This window comes from Sminthopsis crassicaudata, chromosome 6 (genome assembly GCF_048593235.1).
Source record: "Sminthopsis crassicaudata isolate SCR6 chromosome 6, ASM4859323v1, whole genome shotgun sequence".
Taxonomy (NCBI): domain Eukaryota; kingdom Metazoa; phylum Chordata; class Mammalia; order Dasyuromorphia; family Dasyuridae; genus Sminthopsis; species Sminthopsis crassicaudata.
In genome coordinates, this window is record NC_133622.1 from 67,230,588 (window position 1) to 67,255,371 (window position 24,784).

At 32.1% G+C, this 24,784-nt stretch overlaps 2 protein-coding genes across 6 annotated transcripts in view; one reads left to right on the plus strand and one right to left on the minus strand.

Moving 5' to 3' along the window:
• NAA15 (N-alpha-acetyltransferase 15, NatA auxiliary subunit) overlaps positions 1–24,784 on the plus strand; it is an 84,452-nt gene that overhangs the window by 48,059 nt on the left and 11,609 nt on the right. For all 4 annotated transcript variants that reach the window (XM_074272612.1, XM_074272613.1, XM_074272614.1 and 1 more), the window contains exons 7-17: positions 1,411–1,530; positions 1,831–1,926; positions 5,564–5,670; positions 8,258–8,330; positions 8,812–8,981; positions 13,290–13,442; positions 14,379–14,507; positions 15,837–16,050; positions 19,284–19,477; positions 21,443–21,551; positions 23,273–23,371. In XM_074272612.1, the coding sequence (XP_074128713.1) occupies positions 1,411–1,530; positions 1,831–1,926; positions 5,564–5,670; positions 8,258–8,330; positions 8,812–8,981; positions 13,290–13,442; positions 14,379–14,507; positions 15,837–16,050; positions 19,284–19,477; positions 21,443–21,551; positions 23,273–23,371 (1,464 nt within the window). The remainder of the gene's footprint in view (positions 1–1,410; positions 1,531–1,830; positions 1,927–5,563; positions 5,671–8,257; positions 8,331–8,811; positions 8,982–13,289; positions 13,443–14,378; positions 14,508–15,836; positions 16,051–19,283; positions 19,478–21,442; positions 21,552–23,272; positions 23,372–24,784) is intronic.
• The window catches only part of LOC141545529 (malate synthase-like), a 102,268-nt gene that overhangs the window by 3,960 nt on the left and 73,524 nt on the right, over positions 1–24,784 (minus strand). Inside the window, exon 15 of one of the 2 annotated variants that reach the window (XM_074272617.1) lies at positions 21,551–23,166. The exons of the other annotated variant lie outside the window; for it this stretch is intronic. Coding sequence (XP_074128718.1) covers positions 23,079–23,166 — 88 coding nt within the window. The 3' untranslated portion in view covers positions 21,551–23,078. Of the gene's footprint in view, positions 1–21,550; positions 23,167–24,784 lie in introns of those variants that run through there. 2 annotated transcript variants of the gene reach the window in all.

A 24,784-nucleotide genomic window follows, 5' to 3' on the forward strand; every position in this document is an offset into this window, starting at 1 on the left:
GTACTGTAGAAATAGAAATACATAGGCTTTATTTATGGCAGGTACTTTAATATTTGTCTAGTTTAAAAAAGATATGAAGAGAGTGGTATCATCCCAAGTAGCACAAAACTCACTCAGGCAAAGAAAGTTGAGTTAAACGTTGATCTGTGTGACTTTAGTTAAGTCATTTAATCTTTCTATGTTTTAGTTTCTTATCTATAATAAATTTCTTCTAGTTTAATAATAGTCCATTTGTGTCATTAAACTACTACAGGAACCAAAAATTTAGTGGACAGGCAGATATAATTTAGCTAATTACTTGTTTTATCCATTGAGATTTAGTAATGTAAAAAAAAATGCTGACTAAGGTGTATGAGATTTGATAGATCAAGGAGACTCCTTACTGAAGGTGAATTTGGGGACAGAGTTTAAAAAAAATATTGAATGTGCATTGGTAGAAAGTAGATGGAAAATCATGCTAAGGTGAGAGGAGAAAAAAAAGGAAAAATATGATCAGAAATACATTGAATAAAGTTTGAATGTAGAATCCCATTGTTAGAATGATTTTTTGAGTAGATAATTTTTAGAAATCATGAGTTGATGCAAAGTGAAATGTATCATGTACAAACTAACAGTAATATTGTAAAATGATCAGCCACAAATGACATAAGTATTCTCAGTAATGGAATGATCCAAGACAATTCTGAAGGACATATGAAAAAATGCTATCTGTACAGTAAGAACTGATGGTATCTGAATGCAGATTGAAGCCTACTTGTTTTTACTTATTTTTCTTGAGGAGGTGTTTTTTGTTCTTTTACAACTGATTTATGGAAATATTTTTACCTGACTAAACATTTGTAACCTATATTGAATTGCTTGCATTCTCAATGGATGGGGAAGGAAAAAGAAAAAGAATCTGGAATTTAAAGTTTTAAAAACTAATGTTAAAAAATTTTTTTTACATGTAAGTGGGGAAAAATAAAATCAAATAATGAGGGTGGGAACCAATCAGAAAGGGGAAAGAAAAGATTTATTGGACATCTAAGGTACCATTTAATTAAAAGCCTTGATTTTGAGAGTTTAGAATTAATTTTTTATTTCATGATAAGTAATTGCTTTTTTAGGACCTTGAGCAGAAAGTGACATAACTTCCTAGCTCTGCATAGGCACAGTGAAGGTCACTTACTCAGGGACATAAACAATTTTTACAAACTTATTTTAAAAATAATTTGGCCTCATGAAAAGCATCTGATTTGTTTTGAAGGGAGTTGAAAAACATTACAACTATGAAATCATAAACCATAAAATTGTCATCAACTACTAAGGTACTGCAAATGACTTGTTAACTAGTTTTAAATGACTTTTTAAGGGAAAGTTTAACTGTAAGGGAAGTTGCTTCTTCATACATTGAATTAATTTGACTTTCAGGGGAACTTCTATTACAACTGTGCCGCTTAGAAGAAGCTACTGATGTATATAGAGGTTTACAAGAGAGAAATCCTGAAAATTGGGCATACTACAAAGGCTTGGAAAAGTCACTCAAGCCAGGTAAAGTTTAAATACTCTTTACTGTTCTCTGTGAAGTGAGAGCTGACTTGCTAAAAGTATCTTTTATTAATTACTGAACAACACTATCTAGCATTGCAGCAATCCTTTCATACTGTGTACAAATTTCCAATAGTGATTATCACATAGCTGAGAAATGTTGAAAAACATTTAATTAAACAATGATTTAGTTTAATATATTTTGGAAACAGTTATTTTTTCACTGGGAATATTATGTAAATGTATTATATAATTTTTATATGTGAAAGTTTTTTTTTTTTTTTTTTTTTTTTGGGTCTTTAGTCAATATGTTAGAACGTCTAAAAATTTACGAGGAAGCCTGGACTAAGTATCCTAGGGGATTAGTACCAAGAAGGCTGCCACTCAACTTTTTATCTGGTAAGTGACAATTTTTGCAAGGGGGAAAAGAAATTAGGTTTTTACAATTATTACTGATTGTTTACCCCCTTTCTAGCCTGTGAGTATATGAAACTTACTTTAATGGAGCTATAATTTCTTTAGTTTAAAAGCTCTATTTACTAATAGAAATCATAGGCCTTTGACACATTGAGCAGATTTTCCTCCAGAAAGCAAATATCCATTATATTAGTTCTCTTATTTTCTCACCTTACATATCTTTGACAAGTGCTAGTATATATGCTATTGATAACATTAGAATGCTGCTGTCTTTTTACAGTCACTATTTCAGTTTTCATTTATTTTTACATTACCCATAATTCTAATTTTTATGGGATTATGATAATATATATCATTACCAAGAGAATATTAGTATTGAAGAGATTGGCTTTCTATATCAATGACTAGTTTTGGGTCATTGAAAGTAATGGATAATTTTCCATATGTGATCTACATTGATCTTTGATTTTTCCTTTGTCTCCTCCAGTTGAATTTGTTTTAGATGCAAGTGCTTGTGTATGCGCATGTAATTATTTTTTATAGATTGGATAAACCTTTAAAATTCTTTTTTTATTACATACTAAATAATGAAGAAATATGAACATTTCAATATATAAAGAACAGAAAGAGGATTATATGTGAAATATATGTATAGTTTTTAAAAAAAGTATATATTAACCATAATAGTAACAAAACCTCCTTGCTTGTTTATGGTCCCTTCTAAAATTACTTTTGTATGTTTTTGAGTGTTTTATTAAGGCTTTTTTCTCCTTTCCCCCTATCATCATTCTTCTCACACCCCACCTACTTTTCTCTCTTGCCTTTTTGTGAATCTCACAGATAGAAGGGACTTTAGAAGGAACCTGTACCTCTTCAAGAATCACTTCTATCCAATGAGTGATAATTCAGCCTTTACTCAATTTTTTTACATTTGTCATTTCAATCTTGTATCATAATTTCTTTATAATGAGATCCTGAATTAAGATAAAGATTCAATAAATAGATGTGAGCTGTCAGTAAGAGATGTGATACTAGGATTGGTGAAATTTGATTACTGATTCCATATAGGGGGTTTAAGGAATGAAAGAGTCAGAGATAACTCCAAAGTTGCACACCTCGGTATACAGTTGTTTTAGCAAAAATAAGGGAGGATTGAGAGAAATATCTTATTCATATTCATTGCATTAGGTTTTATTAACCTATTCAGGTGACTTTGTCTCACTGACTGCAGATTATAATGGGATAGGAGTTCATATGAGAGATTAGAGCTATCGATTTTGGGAATAGTCTATTTAGAGATAATCTTTGAAGCCAAGAAAGCCATTGAAATCAAAGGAAAACTGAATACCATATTTAGTGCATAAGAACAGAGGCAGTAGAGGAAAGATCAAAAAGTTAGGAATAGAACTAAGAAGACAGTTGTGTTTTAAAAGCCAAAGGAGGAGAACATATTCAAGAGGAGGTTGAGGAATATATGGAATTAGAAATTAATTTGAACAGCTTCCATAGGAAGTCTTTCAGATTTGTTTGATTTTTAGCCCTCCAGAGGAAATTATCTTAAAGTTGAATACCAGTTTATGTGCTTTTTCCTCTTTCTGTTGGCTATAAACTCACCAAGGGCAGGGACTGCTGGCTTTTTATCTTTCTATCACCACCATTACTTTGTATATAATATAGGTGACTTTATAAAAGTCTGCTAAACATAAAGTTATCAATTTGAATGTTTTCTCCACATTTACATGTCATATAATATTATGTGAGAGATAGCTTATTTGAGAAGAGCCATCAGGGAGGGAAACATTTTTGCTGTGCCAAGCAAGCTAAGTGTTATTTTAAATATCAAAAGAGTTTCGGCAGAATGAGTATATTCATTCATATCTTAGTTGTATGAATATACATGTGTGGTCTGTTGAGCTTGTACATAAGATATGAAAAACCAACTATATTCTCTCCCTCCCCCCCCCCCCCCCCCCCGAGGCTGGGGTTAAGTGACTTGCCCAGGGTCACACAGCTAGTAAGTGTTAAGTGTCTGAGACCAAATTTGAACTCAGGTCCTCCTGAATTCAGGGCTGGTGCTCTATCCACTGTGCCACCTAGCTGCCTTTTATATTCTTATTAGTATACTTCTATGTCATGATAAAAACAAGACTTACAAAATTACATTTATAAAAGCTTTATATGAAGTGTTATAAAGTGAAGGTATAAAAACATGTCTGTAATGCAGAAAGCAATAAATTTTTTAGAAGCAGAAAGAAGGAAAATAGGAGTGACCAAAGAAAATCAATTGTAACTCTTTTGTAAAATTTATAGTAGTTTTTATATGTTTATAAATAGGTAGAATTTAACAGCTTAGGAGAGATGTTATCTTACACATTAGGTTTATATGATCTCGGTTCTGCTCAATCCCCTCTTTCCTGCTCATAAAAAACAAACAAACAAAACCTATCTGAGATATAAAAATATTCCTTTGGAATCTTCCCTCTTCAGGATAGAACGTGAGCTCCTTGTGGGCAAAGGCTATTTATCAGAGTTTTTGTCATTGGAAACATAGACAAAGCACCTACTATACCTAGTTAGTTGTGCAGTGCTTGACATGTATTACGCATTCAATAAATGCTGCAAGAATCTTTGAGATACAGATTTATCCTTTTCAGATGTACTTGGTCTGTTCCAAGGTATTCTCAATTTGATCATCTTAACTTTGATTTCTACTTTTTCATATAGCACTTTTTATATAGAGGTGATGAAGTCTAATGTGATTGATTCTTCCTTTTTCACTAGTGAATGTAAGGTATTTAAAAAAATGCTGTTAGTTTTATTGCATTTCCATTTTTCTTGTTCTTTGAGTTTTGTCTATGAACTTTCATAGGATGATGTGCCTTATCTGGATCTTCATTGAAATTTTTTTTTAATCTCAACTTTTTTGGGGGGAGAGGGGCAAATAGTGCTCCTATAATCTTATTTCTTTTTTTATCATGTTTTTGCAAATGAATTTATAATGTCATCCTGATAATTGTCCTTATCTGCTACACATCTTTGCATTTTAAATAAAATGTTGTGCATTTTTGAAACCCATAAATTTAAGCTAATATTTGAACTACTGTTTGACAAAGAGACACTGTTGAGGTAATTTCTAGGTTTGTTTTTTGTTTTTGTTTTTCTTCATTTTGTCATTATTGTATAACATTGGTTAAATGGTGCCTAGCTTTACTTTTGTTTATTTCCAATTTTTGGAGTTAGCAGCTTGTTTTACTTGGTTAGACTCAAGGAAATATAATTTTGCACACTTTCATCTTTTTTTTCCCTATCATTTTTAAGTAGTATTTTCTCTTTTTTTATCCAATCAGTGGTCTAATTGGTTCCAGATAAAAGTCATTTTAGAATCAGCTTTTTGAATGCAGTCACTTTCTGTTAATTCTATTAATTTTATACTAAGTTACTTTTTTATGAGGTAGTTTTGTCCTCAGCATATCCACCACCTTCTGTCATTTATTCATTTTGCAATCTTTTCCTATTTGTAATTTTTTACTTATGCACAAGTTATCTGAAGTTAATGTTTATGAATTTAACATAATGTCTTGGTAGAAAAAATTTAATGGTAATTTTTTTTCTTCTTAAGGTGAGAAGTTTAAGGAATGTTTGGATAAGTTCCTAAGGATGAATTTCAGTAAAGGTTGTCCACCAGTTTTTAATACTTTGAGATCATTATACAAAGATAAAGACAAGGTAAGATAAAAACAAGTTAAAGAATTTTGTATATATTAAAATATAGATAATCAGCTTTTTTTTTTTTTTGAGTGTCATTTCTTTTAAGTCATTGATATAGTTAAATTTTAATTTTCTACATTCTTATCAACTCTATTATGAAATTGCCCTAGATTTTTTCCAGGTTGGGTTTTCTTCCCTCTAATAGTCTAAAAAAACTAGATAATTTGATTTTCTATCTTGATTGTCATCCATAGAGTAGTTAGCCAATTATTTAAGAAATTTTCTCAATAATTTCCCAAACACTGTTCTTAGTAAAGTGGCTGAAATAAAAATCAGTGATATTTCTTGTACCTTGTCTGGTAGGTCAAGAGAATACAGTCCCATCAGTAAACCTTCACGTCAGCAATGCACCTGACGAAGTCTGCCAAGATTTGTCAATAAAATGGAGAGATGTGGGTTGAATGATAGTATAATTAGGTGGGTTTGGACTTGTTTGACTTATCACATCTGTAGAATGTTAGTCAATGAATAATTTTTACTTGAAGGGCTATCTCTGTAAGATTGCATAGTCTTTGCTCTTGACCCAGTACTAGTTATCATTTCCATTTATTTTGGATGAAGGGACAGAAGTCATGCTTAATGACAGTTATGGTAACAACCCCAAACTGGTAGGATTGCCTGTCGCTATGAAGGAATTAGACTCAAGATCTGAAGAATGTTTTAACAATGGGTGAAGCTATTAAGACCAAGAAATTAGTGAAAAATTAAACTGTTTAGGGATATGGATATTAAAACATTCATATGAAAAGAACCTGGGGGCAAGTAAGGCAAGGTAATAGTCCTTCTGTACTCGTTGATCATTCATTATTTGGAAATTTTTATCCAGTCTTGTATTCATTGCCTTTTAGAAAGGACATTTACTATTCTAAATGCAACCAAAGGAAGGTGATTGAAATGGTGCAGGACCTAGAGACCATTACATAGATTTTTTAAAAAATGAAACACGATAGTATTTTCTTGTATTTGAAGAACTACCAAGTGTAATAGGAGTTAGAATTGCCCTGCTTGTGCCTAGGAGGGCATGACTTATACTAATAAAGTTTGAAAGAGGTAGATCATAACTTAAAATGAAATGGGGTTGTTTTGGATAGTGAGTTCCCTGTCATTAGATGCCTCTCAAGCAGAGACTAGATAGATAGATGACTGTTAGGAATCTCTTAGATGAGATGATTTTTTTGGGCAGTGACTGCAGAAGATGAACTCTAAGATTCCATTTAACTTTAAAACTCTAAAAGAGATTCAGGGGAAAACTGAGCTTTGATTCATTGTTGCTTCATTAATTAAGGGAGTTTTTTTGTTGTTACTTGAGATTGTTTGCCTTTCCAATAATCTCATGATTTTATAATCATTTCAAAATGAAAGATTAAAAATGATAGCTTTGAATTCATCTTCAAAAGAAGAAAAATTAAATTTGCCTTCTTAGTTTCCTCAAATTTTTTATTCTTTTCTTCTTTTTCTCTTGGTATTTGATCCATTTTGGATTCATATGCACTGTTTTCTGTTACATATGGGTGTAGGTGTGTTTATGTGCCAAGAGAGATTATTAATACTTTTTTATGCCATGATTATTTCTTATCTTCACTCTTTTATATTGCAATTTACTAGTATTCTCCTTTTGTCAATGTAGTTATTGACAATAGTATAAACAGAAATTTCCTTTTTTCAGCTATTATCTATGGAGTTTTTAATAGCAAATTTTGACTTCTAATAAAGTTTCTATAATTTAAAACTACGATCATTCCAGAAATCAATTACATTTCATTTGGTATTTATGAAGAGATTCAGCTTTTGTGTCTTTTTTGACACCCTCCAAATAAGTGACTAGCCCCTATTTTCCTCCTAACTCAGTGATTTTGTCATCATCCTGGGTGAAGGAAGGAAGATTTTAGATAGTCTAGAAAGTATTATCAAGCAATGACTATGAATCAGCACTGAACCATTATTGATTGGCACCTTGAAACCAATGAGTAGTAAGTACTGTTGCATATGCAGGAGCTCATGCTAATTGTTACATGCTATTGTTACTTGTTGGAGATAACTATGCCATGATTGTGATTTCTTTGACTGAACATTTTAATGTAGCTGTTTTATGCTTATAATCATATGCTGACCCTGGAAATCACAAGCAAGGTGACCACCATAACTTTCCTTAAATGTCTTCTGTAATATCATGGGGGCAGGGATGCTTTTATAGAAGAAAATCATTGGTTACAAGCTTGACCTTATTGATGTTATTTACCCGGTGACAGTTACATTATTAAGGTTTTATGTATTCAGCACCTAACCTGTGGTTAGGAGCTTATAAAATATGACATAGAATTGCCTATTTAAAATGGTCATTTGGTTTGATCATATTTTGGACAATATATACACATACACAGACATATACACACACATACACACATATATATGTATATACACACATACCCACCCCCCCACCTCCCCACACATGCCACCTAGGAAAAAGCAATCATATATAGTAGAGTTTTGTACTGTTATTTAAATATGGTTTTATGCTGTAATTTTTGTGTGTTTGGTCCTCTAGGTGGCAATCATAGAAGAGTTAGTAGTAGGCTATGAAACTTCTCTAAAAAGCTGTCGGTTATTTAACCCCATTGGTAAGTGCTAAGATTTTTATTTTTATTAGATTTTAATAGTTAACAAACTATTAAATACTAAGTATAGAATGGCTGTCATTGGTAATGCATTTAGATGGCAGATATAGCTTTAGTAAAGAAAAAAATTGAGTAATTTATTCTTTTATTAATTTTTTCTTAATGAAGTTTGGTATGGTTTAACAAATGGAGTGCTAAACTAAAAGTTGGGAAGACCTAGCTTCTATTTCTAGTTCACTAGCTCTCTGACCCTGAGTTAACCTCTCACTGTCTTAGCTCATCCTCAAAGTAATCCTTCCTAGGAAAGCACTGTTGGCCTCAGTCAGGAAGATTTGAGTTAAGGTCCTGCCTAATACATTAGCTATGTGATCTATGAGTTGCTTTTAATTATTTTGTATTTATGTAAGTGTAACATGTTGTACATGTTTGAACTACAGTTTAATGCAAGTAAGGAAATGTTGATATGTTCTGTTTTTCCCTTTAGATGATGGCAAGGAAGAGCCTCCTACCACATTACTTTGGGTCCAGTACTATTTGGCACAGCATTATGACAAAATTGGGCAGCCATCTATTGCTTTGGAATATATAAATGCTGCTATAGAAAGTACACCTACATTGATAGAACTCTTTCTTGTGAAAGCTAAAATTTACAAGGTAAAATTAATTTTTGCCATCATTCTTTTCCAAATGTTATATAAGCTCTAAGACTTAAAAATTTTTTTATTTGATTAAAAAAAGCAGATTCTACATAAAATCATAAATCACCAGTTTACACTGGTGTGTGTGTGTGTGTGTACACACATGTCAAAGACAGACATTCTGTACATTATATTTTAGACTTGCCTGACTTATCTATGCTTCCTTCCTTCCTTTTGTTCTTTTTGCTGCATTTAAAAAAATGTTTCATCCCTCTCCCCCATTTTTTGGCATTATTAATACTACTTGTTCACCTGAGGATAGTCCCTTTTCTCCACTCACTTAATTGAGAGAAAGCCTCTCTGTTCCACCCCAGAAAAACCTCCCCACAAAATCCTTGTCAGAAATAAGCATAGCCAAATAAAGTGAATACACAGAGAGCCATGGCCAAAATTTGATGTGTCTGCCTTTTGTGTCTCATCTTTCTCTCTGTCAAGAGTCTGTATGCTTCCTCCTAAGTCCTCTGGAGACATGCTCAGTCATTGATTTGTTCAGGGTTCTGGTTTTCTTCTGCCGTGTTATTGTTTTCCTGGTTATGCTCATTTCAGTCTTTCAGTTCATATTTGCCATTATTCCTGGAAATTGTCTCTTTTGGTTCTTAAGACACAATGATACTCCATTCCATTTCTTTGCTTTCATTTTGTGCAGTTTATGCAGTCATTGCTCCAATTGTCTAAGAGGCAATCAAAAGTTTTTCTTTAGATTCTAGTTGCTTTTACCTCCTCCTTTCTTCCCCTCTTCAAGTTTTTTCTTTTTAATCCTCTACTTAGAATGAGGACATTTGTTTTGCTTGTGATTATTTCTTTCACAGTATTATCCTTCTTTTAAACACTGTCTTTATCTCAGGAAATTAGAATAAGGTTTATCTCATGTCCATATCCTCTTGTCCCATGTTTGTATATTTTTCTTCCATATCCCAATTGTGAGAAATAGTTCCTCCTCTTTTGTTCATTCTATACTAGTGTATTTCTCATTTTATCCTCTTATTTCTGTCTTTTTTTTTTTTTCTGAGGCAATTGGGGTTAAATTACTTGCCACCGTGTCACAGCTAGGAAGTGTTGAGGCCAGATTTGAACTTAGGTTCTCCTGACTTCAGGGGTGATGCTCTGTCCACTGTTTCACCTAGCTGCCTCTCTATCCTCTTATCTCTTTAAACCCTTAGACTGTAAACAATTTATCTTTAGGATTTTTTTTTTTAATTGTTTTAATTTAGCCACAGTATTTTTTGAAGACCTTAAGATTATCAAGGTATACTTAGTCTCTTTATCCCTTTTTGTAGTTTCTTCTATTTGCTCAAATAAGGGTTCTCTGGCCTCTGGTGTTAGTATTTCAAAATTCCAATTTGGCTCTAGTGTTTTCTTCAGCAATGCTTAGAAGTCCTCTATTGTACAAAGTCCATTTTTCTATCCTCTAGGATTATATTCAATTTAAAAGATAAGTTCTTTGTTGTAAACCTGTATTTTTTTTACCTTTTAGAATGTAGTATTACAAAATTGCTACTGGATTGTAGTAGAAAGCTATCAGGTCTTGTATGATATTGTGATTTCTTGGTACTTGAAAACTTTCTGTTTTGCAGAACTTTTTTCAGAGCTTTAAATTTTAACTGATATTTTGGGGACTTTTCTTTTTGAGTTTTCTTTCTATCTTTGCTTTCTGATTCTGCTAAATTTGGCAGTTTTCATTCATTATTTCTTGAATACAATGTCTAGGCCTTTTTAAAAAAAAAAAAAATGTAAAATCATGGTTTAGAATCAGTCCAGAGATTTTAAAATTACTTGTGACTTGTTTTTCAGGTCAGTTTTTCATATGAGAAAGTTTACATTTTCTTCTATTTTTTTTAGCTGTCAATTTTGTTTTATATTTTCTTTATCATAGTGTCATTGTTCTCATTTTTGGGCCATTCTAGTTTTCAAAGATTTCATTTCTTGAGTAAGGTTTACTACATTTTCTTCTAAAATACCAAATTTCTTTTTATTTAAGATCTTTAAATTTTTTTTTTTTTTTTTTTTTTTTTTTTTTTAAATAGATATTCTTTTAGTCCCATGGGAAAATATTTTTTCCTTTTTTTCTTCTTTGGAGTTTTAATGGTGTTAGATTTGCAATTATTTTTGCCTTTGGATTGTAGTTTTTCTTTTTACACATAATTCAGTTCCTAAATTGGGACCTTTTTTCAGGACTAGCCTCAGTCTCCTGTTGCTCTTTTGGGTCATCAGACTTCCTTAAAAGACCTTTTCTCTAGGTCTTGCTCTGATCTTCACTTCCTAAGATGCTCTCTAGTTTCTCACAAATCAGCATTTGTGTGGGTCACTGGCTTCCTCTCTACTCAGTAAGACTTCTCAAGAGACTTTTCTGCTCTTCTTTTAAATATAAAGCCTTGTAAATGCATGTGTCCCTGGCTATCTCTGGCCATACAGGAGAATTGGAGCTGACTGTGTTTCTGGGGTGGAAAGAATTAATTATTTCTAATTGAATTGCCAGATAATTGCCAGATGATTTGTCTCCCATTTAGGAAGCCATCTTGACAGAAAGACCAGAAGCCTAGTAATGGCATTAGAATATCACATTTGGTGACTGGGGAACATTGTTGTATGGTTTGTTTGTTTGTTTTTAGCATTTAAATATCCTCCATTTTCTGGTACTAATAATACTTGAATACTAATAATTAGACAGTATCCGTTCATTGATTGGTTGATCAAGGATCAACAGAAAACAACAGTTGAATCTTTCAACTTGAAATTGAAAGAGCATGAATTTTAGAGTCTGAAAGTCTTAGTTTAAATTTTACTTCTACAATGTAATAGCCATGTGATTATATATGAAATATGTTACCTCCTTGTGGCTCAGTTTCTTCATGTATAAAATGAGGTCTGAAAAAGGGAGACACTTATAAGGGAGACAGAAATGACAAAATTTGACAACTGATTAGATGTTGGAATGAGAGTTGAGAAAGACATTGAAATTAATGACCAGGGTGTCTGTGGGAATGGCCGTGAAGTCAACTGAAATAGAATTTCAGATGAGGAATAGCTATTTTTTGGAATGTTGAATTTAATCTGATATGTCCAGTTTTAAATGATTGTTGTATTTTCTTAAGATGGCTAGATGTTATAGTAGATAAATGGACCTGGAGTCAAAAACCCAGATGGTCATCACATAGAGTAATGTCTAAGTAATCCTGGGCAAACCATTTAATGTCCTCTGTCCCAGTTTCCACAATAATAATACTTACCTCCTGTGCAGGCTTGTTATAAGGATCAGAAGAAATTATGTGCTTAAATAAATTTGCTTATTCCTGTTCCTTGACAAAGTTGTTTTTAGGCCAAGTATTTGTGTGACTATGAATTTCATGTTGCCATACTTCATAATAGTTGAAATTAAATGACAATGCACTGTGAAAATCTTATGTAGAAATTCTAAGTTGCTAATTTTTCTGGTCTCTGTGTCCGGTTTTGCTTTTTTTTTTTTTTTTTTTTTCTTTCCCTAATTTACATATTATATCTTGGACTGACACAAAATAGCAGCCTAAAAAAAATGCTAGTCTTTCTATGAAAAGTAAATGGTTTGATTACCAATACAAAGATAATAAAATATTTTAAGTTCACAAGTGTCTTTAATTGTAGGTAAAAACTTTGCTATCCAGCACATATTTAATATCAACACTTAAGCTTTGTTCATAAGATATTCCTCGGGTTTGTGGGCACTGCCACACCTTAAGACATGAGTTACCGAGTTTGGGCAAGAGGAGTAAGAAAAAACTATTTTAAAGATCTAGGATTTACCCTACTATTACTTTGTGCTTGCTGTATGTGACTGTATGTTGGATTATCCTAAAGTAATATTTGGTGACATTCTGTTCAGAGAAGAATGCTTCTTGAACATGTAAAGTGAATTTAACTTAAGAGCTGAGTGACCTGCATTTGACTTCAGCCACTTTCCACTAATTAGCTCTAAAATTAAGGACAAATTGCTTTACCTTTCTGAGCCTTAACTTTTGTTTAAAATTGGGATAATGATGCTTATACAAGCATTATAAGTATAAGCTTATAAATATTTATAATTATAGTCAGTTCTCAAAGTGATGAAGTAACCTAAAATACATGCTTCACTAGTCAGTTGAGATTGCTAGTAACAAAGGAGAATCATTTCTTTACATTTGCTTACACTGCTTTGTGCTTTCTTTTGTCAGTTAAATTTTCATTGGCTAAATAATGTTATGTCCTTTAAAAAGTTGTCATTCTTATGTTTAATTTACTTTTTCCTTATAAGCATGCTGGCAATATTAAGGAAGCTGCTAGGTGGATGGATGAAGCTCAGGCCCTGGATACAGCAGACAGGTTTATCAACTCCAAATGTGCCAAGTACATGCTGAAAGCCAACCTTATTAAAGAGGCTGAAGAAATGTGCTCTAAGTTTACAAGGGTTTGTATATATCAGTTATCACATACTTTGATTTCTTTCATAATCATTTTCTTTCCACTGAAAAATAATATCCCAACAGGAAGAATTTGTCTGTATTCAGCAACATTAATTTTTTTTATAAACAAAAAAAATTATTTTTACTTTTAATGTAAAAGTATTTCTAAAAGAATCTGTATATGTCTCTATACATACATATATATGTACAAGCATACATATCATAAAAGTGGTCTCTTTTCAGACCTTTTCTGATTAGTTTTATTGCTACATTAAGCAGCTGAGTGATAACTTAAACTACTTAAAATGGTTAATTTTGAAGTTATTGTAAACTTTCCAATTCAATGAGTTAAGGGTATTTGGAAGGGTTTTGTTTTTCTTTTATTCTTTTTTGCCATCCTTGATTTAGGACATTCACTATCCCAGAATTATAATTTTGAATTGTTTCACTGAATTAGCTTTTGTATTTTTAATTTTTTTTCTTTGACTTCAAATGTACTGTGTAATTATTAGAACCAACCATTCTCTATCTTCTTTAAAAAAAACAAAAAACAAGTCAGATAAGTCAACATGAGAAACCTAAAAGCATTACTTCTTATTTGTAGGCTCTTACATTCCCAAACACATCTGTGATTCTTTATATTCTTAAGTCTTTGTTTAAAGTCCTAACATTGGCAAGAGCCTGAGAGATCAGTTATTAGAAGTCCTTCTACATCTATGACATATGTGTAGGTAATCTTTGAGCTCTTTTAACATTTACTAGAACTACAGTTATTTTTGTATAGGTTAGAAATAGAATTTTGCTTATGTTTTGCATATGTCCTGAATATATGGGGATAGTTACCTTCTTTAACAAAACTTGATTCTTGCAAAATTGATCAGAATTCAGTGAAGCAATATAAATATTAGTGTTTATTAATGTATTTTGTGCTATTCCAATAGGAAGGAACATCTGCAGTGGAAAATTTGAATGAAATGCAGTGTATGTGGTTCCAGACAGAATGTGCACAGGCATATAAGGCAATGAATAAATTTGGTGAAGCACTTAAGAAATGTCATGAAATTGAGAGAGTAAGTAAAAGATTTGTCTTGAAATTTTTTCATCAAAATTTTGTTTTGACATACACTGTTTTTCCCCCCCAATAGTCCCTTTTGTAATATTTTTTTCTAATTCTTGTAGAATTAAAAAAAAAAAAAAGATTTCATAGATGTATTTTAATTTTCTTTGAATCTATACTTGACACAGCTGCCAAATGGATAATTTCTAAGGCATGAGTCTAACTATATATATCATTCTTTTGTTCAGGAAATTTTATTTCTCCCTATACAGATTCCTCCATTGAACATTTATATCATTTCACAATCTGGCTCTGGACAATTTTTCCAAACTTTATTTTTCTTTCTTGTGATCAGCATCTTTGCCAAATTGGCTCTCTGCATACCACATTATTGCATTTCATCTCTTGCTTTTTGCCTTTGTAATCTGTGTCCCTCCCTACCTTCTGCACCTCCCATCTCTTTCCCAAGAAAGTCCCTTGTAATGTTTTCCTTTCCCTCTTCTTCTTGCCCCCCCCCCCCCCTTCGGAATTTAGCTCTATTGCAACTCCTTACCCAAGACCTTTTCTGACCCCTCTCTCCTCCCTCAAATTCTGACCCTTCCCCCTCCATTTTTCAAATTACTTTGTGTTTACCTTGCATTTGTCTATATATCGAGATGTAGGCACCCTTTCTTCTCTCTCTCCTCCCTCCTTCTTTCCCGTCTCTCCCCCTTTCTCCCCTCTCCCCCCAAATAGAATGTTCATTTCTTTGGAAGAGGGATAACTTCCTTTCTTTGCATCCTTATCAGATAGTATAGAAATAGGAGAGGGTACTTAATTGGTAAATAAACTCAAAATGAATCTTGCCCAAATTATCTCCTTTGAGAGGTCTTGGGGTCTTGGTGATTGATTACTAATGTTAATAATGCTCAATAAACCAGTTTACTTTTCCATCAGTGTTTCCCTTACCATTTTTCTCAACAATTCTATTGAAGTATTTCTGGCAGTATTCATAGAACTCTAATACTAATTTCTACAGTTTCTTAGTTGTACTACTATTTCATTTTCCCAGATAAGTGTCTATACTGTAGTTCATTCAGAATGAATTGAGTTTTTTCCTTTGTATTTTACTCCTGGTATGTAATACATTTTAGGGTTTGTTTTTTGGTTATTGTGGTTTTTGTACTTTACGATTTGGGGATTGTAAATTTTGAGTTACTATGAACTTTTGATTTGGGTTTCATTTTGCCAATTCTTTCATGACAAGAAATCAAAGTAATTCCAGAATTTTATAGGTCGTTTTTGTTTTATTTTCGGCTGTTTCCTACATTAATACTTGCTAAAGAACATTGTATTATGTTAGCATTTTGTAGAAATCACTGATGACCAGTTTGACTTTCATACGTACTGTATGAGGAAGATTACACTTAGGTCTTATGTGGACTTGTTAAAACTAGAAGATGTACTTCGACAGCATCCATTTTACTTCAAGGCAGCAAGGATTGCTATAGAGATCTATTTGAAACTTCATGATAATCCACTAACAGATGAGAATAAAGAACATGAGGCTGATACAGGTATAAGATTACTCATTTCTTTTGGTTTACTCTTGTTTTTGTGTGCATACTAATATAGATGCATTCTTGTATGTTTCACATTTTGTCTTTGGGATGCCATTAGTGAAAATGTTGTATTTTTGTGTATTATATTGAAAAGTGAATGAATGTTTCACAGTTCAGTTACATTTCTATTTCTAACTTATTCATGGAAGCAGTTCTTACTTTAATAATGACTAGTAAATAAGTATTTTTGAATTTCATATTTTTTATATGTAGAAAAGATGATCACATTAGTACTCCAGGAGATGTTAGACACCATGTAGTCTCACACCCTTTTTTTTTTTTTTTTTTTTTTTTTTTTTTGCATGCCCTAAAAATGAAGTGGTTCTTTATAACAAGTTAGTGTTTGTGCTGGGATTAAATTGTCCTGAGTTTCTTTCTTCCCAGCCTGGTCTTTTCCATTGCAAATGTTTTTTTCTCACTTGTGGAGAGAATCACCTAGTTCTGTCTCTACTTTTCCATGCTATATCTTGCTAGTAACCTTTATCCCCATAATGATCAACCCTAAAGCCCAGGTGTCATTCAGTCCCTTTATCTGGATCCTTGAGAAGAGCTTTTGAACAATTTGTGAAGGCTTCTGCTCTTTTAAGATTGGTCTTTTGTGCTGGTGCATTTTTTCAGTGGGAAGCTGTGTCACTGGCATCAGTAAAATGGGGCTTGGGTCATTGAGAAATGACTGCACTTGTAATTTTGTGGCTAGTTTTAAACAGAGGTTGTAGAAATAAGCATAGTTTTGCAAAGTTGATCTGTGTCAATTTTGAAATTGCTGAGAGGGCAACCTGAAATAATCAGAAGAATATTAAGCTAATTAACAGGAGACCTGGACTCTGAACCCAACATTGACCTTGTCTGGCCAAGGGTCTGGACAAGTCCTTTCCCTCCTGGGCCATTGGCTCTTCTATCCATTAAATGAGATTTACCCTTAATGATGTTGTATTCTGTTCTGAGATTATCTAAGAAAAAAAAATGTGAACTAGATACAGCATAAAGAGGTTCTAGGGGCTCCTGCTAATACAGTTCAGCACCTTCTCTTCCTCTCTCATACTTAGGAGTTTGAGAGAGCTGCTGAAAGTCTGCAAAGATCTGAGACAGGATTTGTCTTTGGTCATCATGGTTCCCAGTCTTGTTCTCTGTCCACAACTCGTTTAAAGTAGCCATTGCCAATTTTTTTTTTCCTGTTATCTTTCATGTACAGCATATGCACACACTCAGACAACCTCTAACTTTGTCATCCTTTATTGAATGCAAATCATAGAATTCATTTTGTGAAGGTTTAGATTAGTGTTTTCTAAAGTAATTTGGCCATGAAACACTTTAAAGTTTGAAATATTATAATGAAAAACACCAATGATGGAATTTTGGAAGGTCTGGAGATCTGTGAATCATAGAAATACCTTGAGATAGAAGAGAGGTAAATTTTGAAACAAAACAGATGTTAGGCTTATTTTCAAAATGAATATCAATCCCATAAACATTTTTAATATCTAAATAATTTCATATTTACTGTTTTAGGAAGAATCCTTGGGAAAGTTTTAAAACCATTAAATTAGTGGATAGTCATGATCTTGTAGAGAGCACTGAAAACACATTATCTTGAAATTTAAATTGCTTTTACTTATTGTGGGGTGCTGAATTTTTTTATGTTTTAAATTTATTTATTCTAATTTCTCAGATTTTAGGATTTAGGTGTTAATTTTGCTTATTATTTTCAGTATCATCAAACCCAAATCTTTCACTCTATGCCAAGGAGTTTATATCTTTAGGGAAATGAGATAGCTCCTTCTGAACTTTGGCAACAAGTCTATTTTTGAACACTTATGTGAGCACAGGAAAATCTCTTAACATAGCAGAGTATGGAGTTATTTTTTCTTTGGAACTGAGGATTTCTCTTGACTAAAGAACACTTTTAAAGTCATTATTTTAAGTATCATGACATAAAGTTGCTTTAGTTGGTATCGTGAAACTTCTTGGTAAATGGCTGGCTTACTTTATCAATGTGTATGTAGGTTCTGAGTAAAGTTACTTTTGTGATAAATGAGTAAGCCAGTATAAGGTGAAAAAAATATAATTTGAGACAATTTACACTGCCAATTTAAAATTGTCTTTTATAAATGGCATGCCATTAATTACCCAATTCTTTTTTAATTGAATCAGCATCCTATTGAATCAAGAACTAAAAATTAACAAAAGTATCAGCATAGTTGAGAGAACATGGCTTGGGACTCCTGAGTAGACCCATGCTACAACTCCTGCACTCTCGATAGCTTTCTTAATTTAGACAAATCACCTCACCTCTAAGCCTCATTTTTTTCATCTCCAAAATAAACAGGTGCAATTAACTGATTTTAATGATCTGAAGTTGGTGTCTTTTTCCGTATATGAAAAGCAGAAAACTAAAATAATTATCCAATTAAAGCTGCAGTTTTCATGTGGGAAGATTGCCAGCAAGGAATGAATTGCCTTGATTCTTGATTTATTTTACTTAGATGTGTACATTATAAATCACTATATAGTCTTGTTAAAAGAATTTTAATTATCTTCAGTCATTGAATAGAAGATTGTTAGCATTTGTTGCCTATGAATTACTTTGATTCTTGATTTATTTTTCTTAGATGTGTACATTATAAATCATATAGTCTTAAGAGAATTTTAATTATCTTTAGCCATTGAGAGAAACTAAATTGAATTGACAATAATTGAAATAAATTGAAAATGTACATCTCTCCACAAAATTATCTTTTTGTCTATTACTTTTTACTTGTTTTGAGGTTATTTTTCATTGTTATTTAATGTTTAATTGGGAAGAAAGAAAACATGAAAGTAAAGGCAGATTGGATGCTCTCTTTCATTGTTCCCCTTTGTTTTTGAATGTTTATAGTGAAGCATTTTAAAATTTTGAGATACTTCACCAAATTTTAATGTTAATATTACAAACAAGTAATTTATTGCTTGTAATTTTGAATGAGAGGTTTGTTCATGATTGCCAACTCATGTGTGAGAGGGATACATTAATGAAATTCACAATTTAAAAAAAAATTATCTTCACTTAAAATGTGATGTATATGTGTGTGTTTGTGTCCTCTTTTTCCATGAAATACTTTTTGAGAGAATGGTGGTGCTAACTGAAATAATATTAGGATGTCAAAATTTCAAAAAAGAGTTGTAATCATTTAAAAATTTTATACTTATAGCAAACATGTCAGACAAAGAGCTAAAGAAATTACGCAATAAACAAAGAAGAGCCCAAAAGAAAGCTCAACTTGAAGAAGAGAAAAAGAATGCGGAGAAAGAGAAGCAACAGAGAAATCAGAAGAAGAAGAAGGATGATGATGATGAGGAAATTGGAGGTCCAAAAGAAGAACTTATCCCTGAGAAACTGGCCAAGGTACTTGTTATGAGTCTTAGGCATAATTGGATGGAAGATCAATTCTTCTTTAGCCAACATGATTATAAATTTTGAAATCTAGAAACTACTTTTCCTTTTTATTCTGCTTCTGCATCCCCATTTCTTTTTATCTTTCTACATTTCAAATTTAAAACTCGAATAATATCTAGTGATCTGAACATAGACTAGTCTAAATTAGTCTTAAGTTCCCTACTTCAGTGTATAAACTTGTTAAACTGAAGTTGGCTGTTTGTTCATTGGTAACTTTTTAATCTATTAATAAACACCCTTCATGATCTTTTTTAAACTCAAGGATTGTTGCCTTATGTTTCCCCGAATAGATTCATGAACACTAGGTCTTATTGCTGATGTTTTTTAAAAAGCTATTCTAAACCAGTCTTTGATCTGGCAACTTAAGGCTTTCTAAGCTTAAGTCTGTGTACTGAGTCTTAGCTCTCAGATATTCTCCTATACCGTATTCTCCCTATCTTTCCCTTTTTCTTCCTTTCCCTTTTCTCTCTTCTGTCTCCCGTTTTCTTTTCTATACCCCTTTTTCCTCTCCTTTCCTTTTATTCCCTCTTTCCTTTTGTTCCCCCTTCTCTTCTCCACCAAACCTCTACATTTCCCCAAATATTCAAAGAATCAATTTATTAATATAAATATGATCTCTTAAAGTTTACCATAGTAATCATATTATGAGAGGAACCTGGAAATTAATTTTGAAATAATTGGATTTCTTTTGCTTTTAAATTGCCTTCATTTCCCAATATTCTTCCCTTTGCCTCCCAGAAATCCATTACTTATAACTAAGAAGAATAGGGGAAAGTTCAGCAGAACTAACCAACAATCATGAAAGATTAGCATTTTTTGGTAGTGTTCCATACCTATAGTCCTTTACTTTTTGACTTAAGAGGAATTAAAAAAAATTTTTTTAGCACAAATTGGCACATCTCTCTCTTTTTTTTTTTTTTTTTTTTTTGAGACTGGGTTTAAGTGACTTGCTCAGGGTCACACAACTAGGAAGTGTTAAGTGTCTGAGACCAGATTTGAATTCGGGTCCTCCTGAATTCAGGGCTGGTGCTCTATCCAATTCCTCCACCTAGCTGCCCCCTGCACATCTCTTCAAGAGTATCCATAGACTATTCAAATGTGATATATACTTAGAAGGGGATTATGGGACTGAACATATGGGTAATTATAATGGATAGTGGAGAAATTCTTCATCTTGTGTTATTCAGGTGTACTAAAGACTGATTTCCCCCATTCTAGTTAATCCACTTTCGTTCTCATTATTATCAACTCTTTTGAAATTTTAATGCCTCTTATGCACCTTTTATTTATTTATTTTTGCTGGGGCCGTTGAGGTTAAGTGACCTGTCAAGGTTCATATAGCTGGGAGGTATTGAGTTTCTGAGACCAGATTGGAACACAGATACTCCTGACTGTGGGCCAGTGCTCTATCCACTGCGTCATCTAGCTGCCCATGTCCCTTGTTCTTTGTAACTTTTTGCTTTTGATTGCATAATTCTTAATCCCATACCATTTTGATTCATATACTAAGAAGTTTCATCAGGTTATGAATTGACCATCACAGAGTCCTAAGAATTTATCCTTGAATCCTTGATATCCTTGAATATCCTTGAATATTATAATTTGTTATCCTGTTAGACAAAAAGGAATTTTAGGCGAATGGACAGACTTTTGGTAAGAGATATCTAACTAACAAAATGTGTCTAAAAGGAATATTATCTAAAGCTATTTCAATAAATTAAGCATTATAAGTAAGTTGAGCACAATGTTCAAATATATAGTCAAGAGTTAAGAGTGATCAGAATCTGAGTTACTAAATTATTGGTATGATACTCTCCCTCCTTTTCTCTCTTTCTCCCTCTCCCTCCCTGTCTCTCTCTCCTCTCCCCCTCCTTGACTCTGTCCCTCCTTATGCATTTATTCATTCATTTTTAGGTTGAAGCTCCATTGGAAGAAGCTATCAAATTTTTAACACCATTGAAGAACTTAGTAAAGAACAAGATAGAGACCCATCTTTTTGCCTTTGAGATTTACTTTAGGAAAGGTAAGTGATAAAAGTATAATCTGGGATGAATGATAGTATATAAGTCATTCATGATAAGATCTCTTGACAGGTATGATGTAGTCTAGCATAGTTAATCATACCTATTGTGAATAAGGCCTGAGAGTAGATACTAAGGATAAGAGAACTTAATAAAGTCCCATTTGAGCAATCCAAATGAAGTGTTATAGGATTTCAGAGAAAATGTAGATCATCAGAATAGACAATCAGGTTATTCTTCCTAGAGAAATATAGCATTTATATTTAGATGTTTAAAGAGTATTCCTATTAACAGAAACATAAGGCAGGGAATTCCTAAGAGTGGTACTAGCATGAAGAAGCACAAATATGTTTTGGGAAATGAATATTTAGATTGGTGGCATAGGGTGATTTATTTAGAATAATAATGATTAATTAGGTTAGAAAGGTAGCCAATAAAAATTTTGTCTGGGAATATGTATTAGAGTACATAGAATATAATGGAGTATTCCATATTTGAGGTTATGGCATGAACTAGGGTTTGTGGCAATGGGAATAGAAATAGTGCTTATTTCTCATAAAGTGTGAAGGAAGACTTTAATCTTGCCTGATTATAGAGTGTGAAAGTGGGAAGAATTTTGATTAGGGATTAAGGAATCTATTGATTGAGGCTACTATTCTTTTAGAATTCTTTTATGGGAAATGGTTTTCGTAGGCCATATTATACTGTTTAGCCCTTCTTTATATCTTACATTGCTCTGTCTTCCAGTCATTTTCTATAAATTTTGTTTTAACAACAAGATTTTGAACAAGCAAATCATAGGCGCTTGAGCTCATTCAGACCAGTTCCCTGCTTCCTAAATATTCCTATACGTCTAATGTTGGGATGAAAGGTTCTTCAGATTTTAAGAGTCAATGGCATTTAATACTAGGATTATGCAATCTTTGAATGTAGAGTAGAAGAACTCTTCCCTCTGCATAGATATTATTGAGAACTTTGGGCCCAATGGGAGCTATGGAAAAAACATTTCAAAACTTTGTTAGCCCTACTAAACTGAGTAGCAGTTTTTCACTTACCCACCAACTTGCATAATAGTGGTAAAGTTGAAGAACCTATAAGTTAGAATACTGAAAACAAAAGACATTATACTCATTTACATAAAAAAACAGAAAGATTATTCCTTTTGTAGATGGTTTCCTCATCTCTATAATGTGGCCTCTCTGATTTGTAGAAGAAAAAGATACTTTGAAAATCTTGATGCTGGAACGCTCTATTAGAATATCAGAAACAGAGTCTGGTCCTGATAAATCTTTGAAAAGCCAGCTCAGTTTTGAACCTGTTTATGACTTACATAGTCAGAAGGATTAGAAGGAAGATCACGTTATTACATGGCAACTAAGTTTCAAGCACATAAGCTTTTCCTGATTATTTTCCCCAGCATTACAAAGAGCTTTACTATTTCTTTACCAAAACTTCTGTAATGAACTATAACTCTATATTCAGAGTAATTCAGAGATTGCTGAATCCTGATAGTGAATTCATTTCCATACTTACTGAAATACCATTTTATGTCCCAGGTAGCCTTTTAATTTAGCTTGCATGTAGATGAGAGAGGTATCATTTGATTCAAATAATATGCTGTAATGAAAATGTAATTAACTTTCATTATTTTGTTTCAAAACAGAACAGAGTTGAGGATATCTGTAGAACATTTTTTAATATCTTCTAATTTTTTCTTTTATAGAAAAGTTTCTTTTGATGCTACAGTCAGTAAAGAGGGCATTTGCTATTGATTCCAGTCATCCTTGGCTTCATGAGTGTATGATTCGCCTCTTCAGTGCTGGTATGTGTTAGGTTTTATCCCCCTGGAGATAATTTTTACAGCAATTTTCCTGGTTAACAATGTAAATGGATTTATGAAAAAGCTCAAGATATTGAATGTACATTCTTATATATTATATGGAATAATAATGAATAGTAATTGAAGGAAGAGTAATGTTCCTCATTTATGTCTAATAACTACATTTTTAAATTAACAGAAATGGGTTCAGATGAAGTACTTGAGCATCTTATTCTATATATGGCACTGACTTAAGTATAAAATTGATGCCTAAATTCAAGCTTTTGTAGACAGTGTTACTTTAAATATTAAACTTGCTTAAAAATATTTTTGATGACACTTTTAATATTATTGGTTTCCTTTGTAATCCTAAGTATGTTTGTTATACAATTAAAAACATGATTTTGAGAAGGATTAGATTGGCTTCACCCTATTGCCTACAGGGCACAATAATGCATTAAAAGTTCTTATTCCTATTTTAGAGAAATTTATTATTTCAAGGTGGTATGGTGAATTTGTTTCAGCATAGAATCCTTTTGGAAGATGCATATCATAGTTCTCTGATCCATTTGTTTGATAAATCTGAATTTTTAGGAAGTTGGTTAATAACTTAGTACCAGTATTATCGGGAATAAAATAATATTTGAAGAATCATTTAACTACTTTAATAAAATTTTATCAAAGTAAACCTTTGTTTCAATGTTCTAAAAAAGCAAACATAACATTTAAAACACTTGTTTTGGTGTTTGAATCATAAGATTTTTAAGCTTGAAGAAACCTTAGAGGTTGCCTAGTTCAACTTCTTCATTTTACAGATAAGGAGACTGAAATACATTGAGTTTACATGATATGATTATAGTTATACTGTTCATAATTTAGTAGAGCTGGGATTCAAACCTAGGTGTCCCTTTTTCTAGTTTAACATTCTATATACATCAGTATGCTAGTCTTAAAAGTCAAGAGTTATTTTGTAGACATGTTTTAATTCACTAGGTGTCTTTTTTTTTTTTTTTTTTTTTTTTTTTTTTTTTTAAGATGACAAAAGGAAGTTGAATTTTAGTTTTCAGGATTTAGAAAGAGTTTACAATTAGTAATCTTTTATTAGATTTAAATGAATACAACATTTAAAATGAAGGAAATAAAAAAAACAAATCTACCAAATAACAAAACCACCAAAGAATTTTTGTCAAGTTAACATTAAAATTTCCCATCTATGAATAATATTTTAAATTTTATTTAAAAAAATAACTGAAAAAATTTAAAAAAAACCCAATTTCTAAATTTTAATATAAGGAAAACATTCTGACAGTGCTATCCTCCAAATGGATTTAGCTGCCTTCTTAAGTAGTGAATTTTTTAGTGTTAGAAGTCGCAAATAAAAGTTGGATAACTTGTAATGGATGTTATTTAATTATA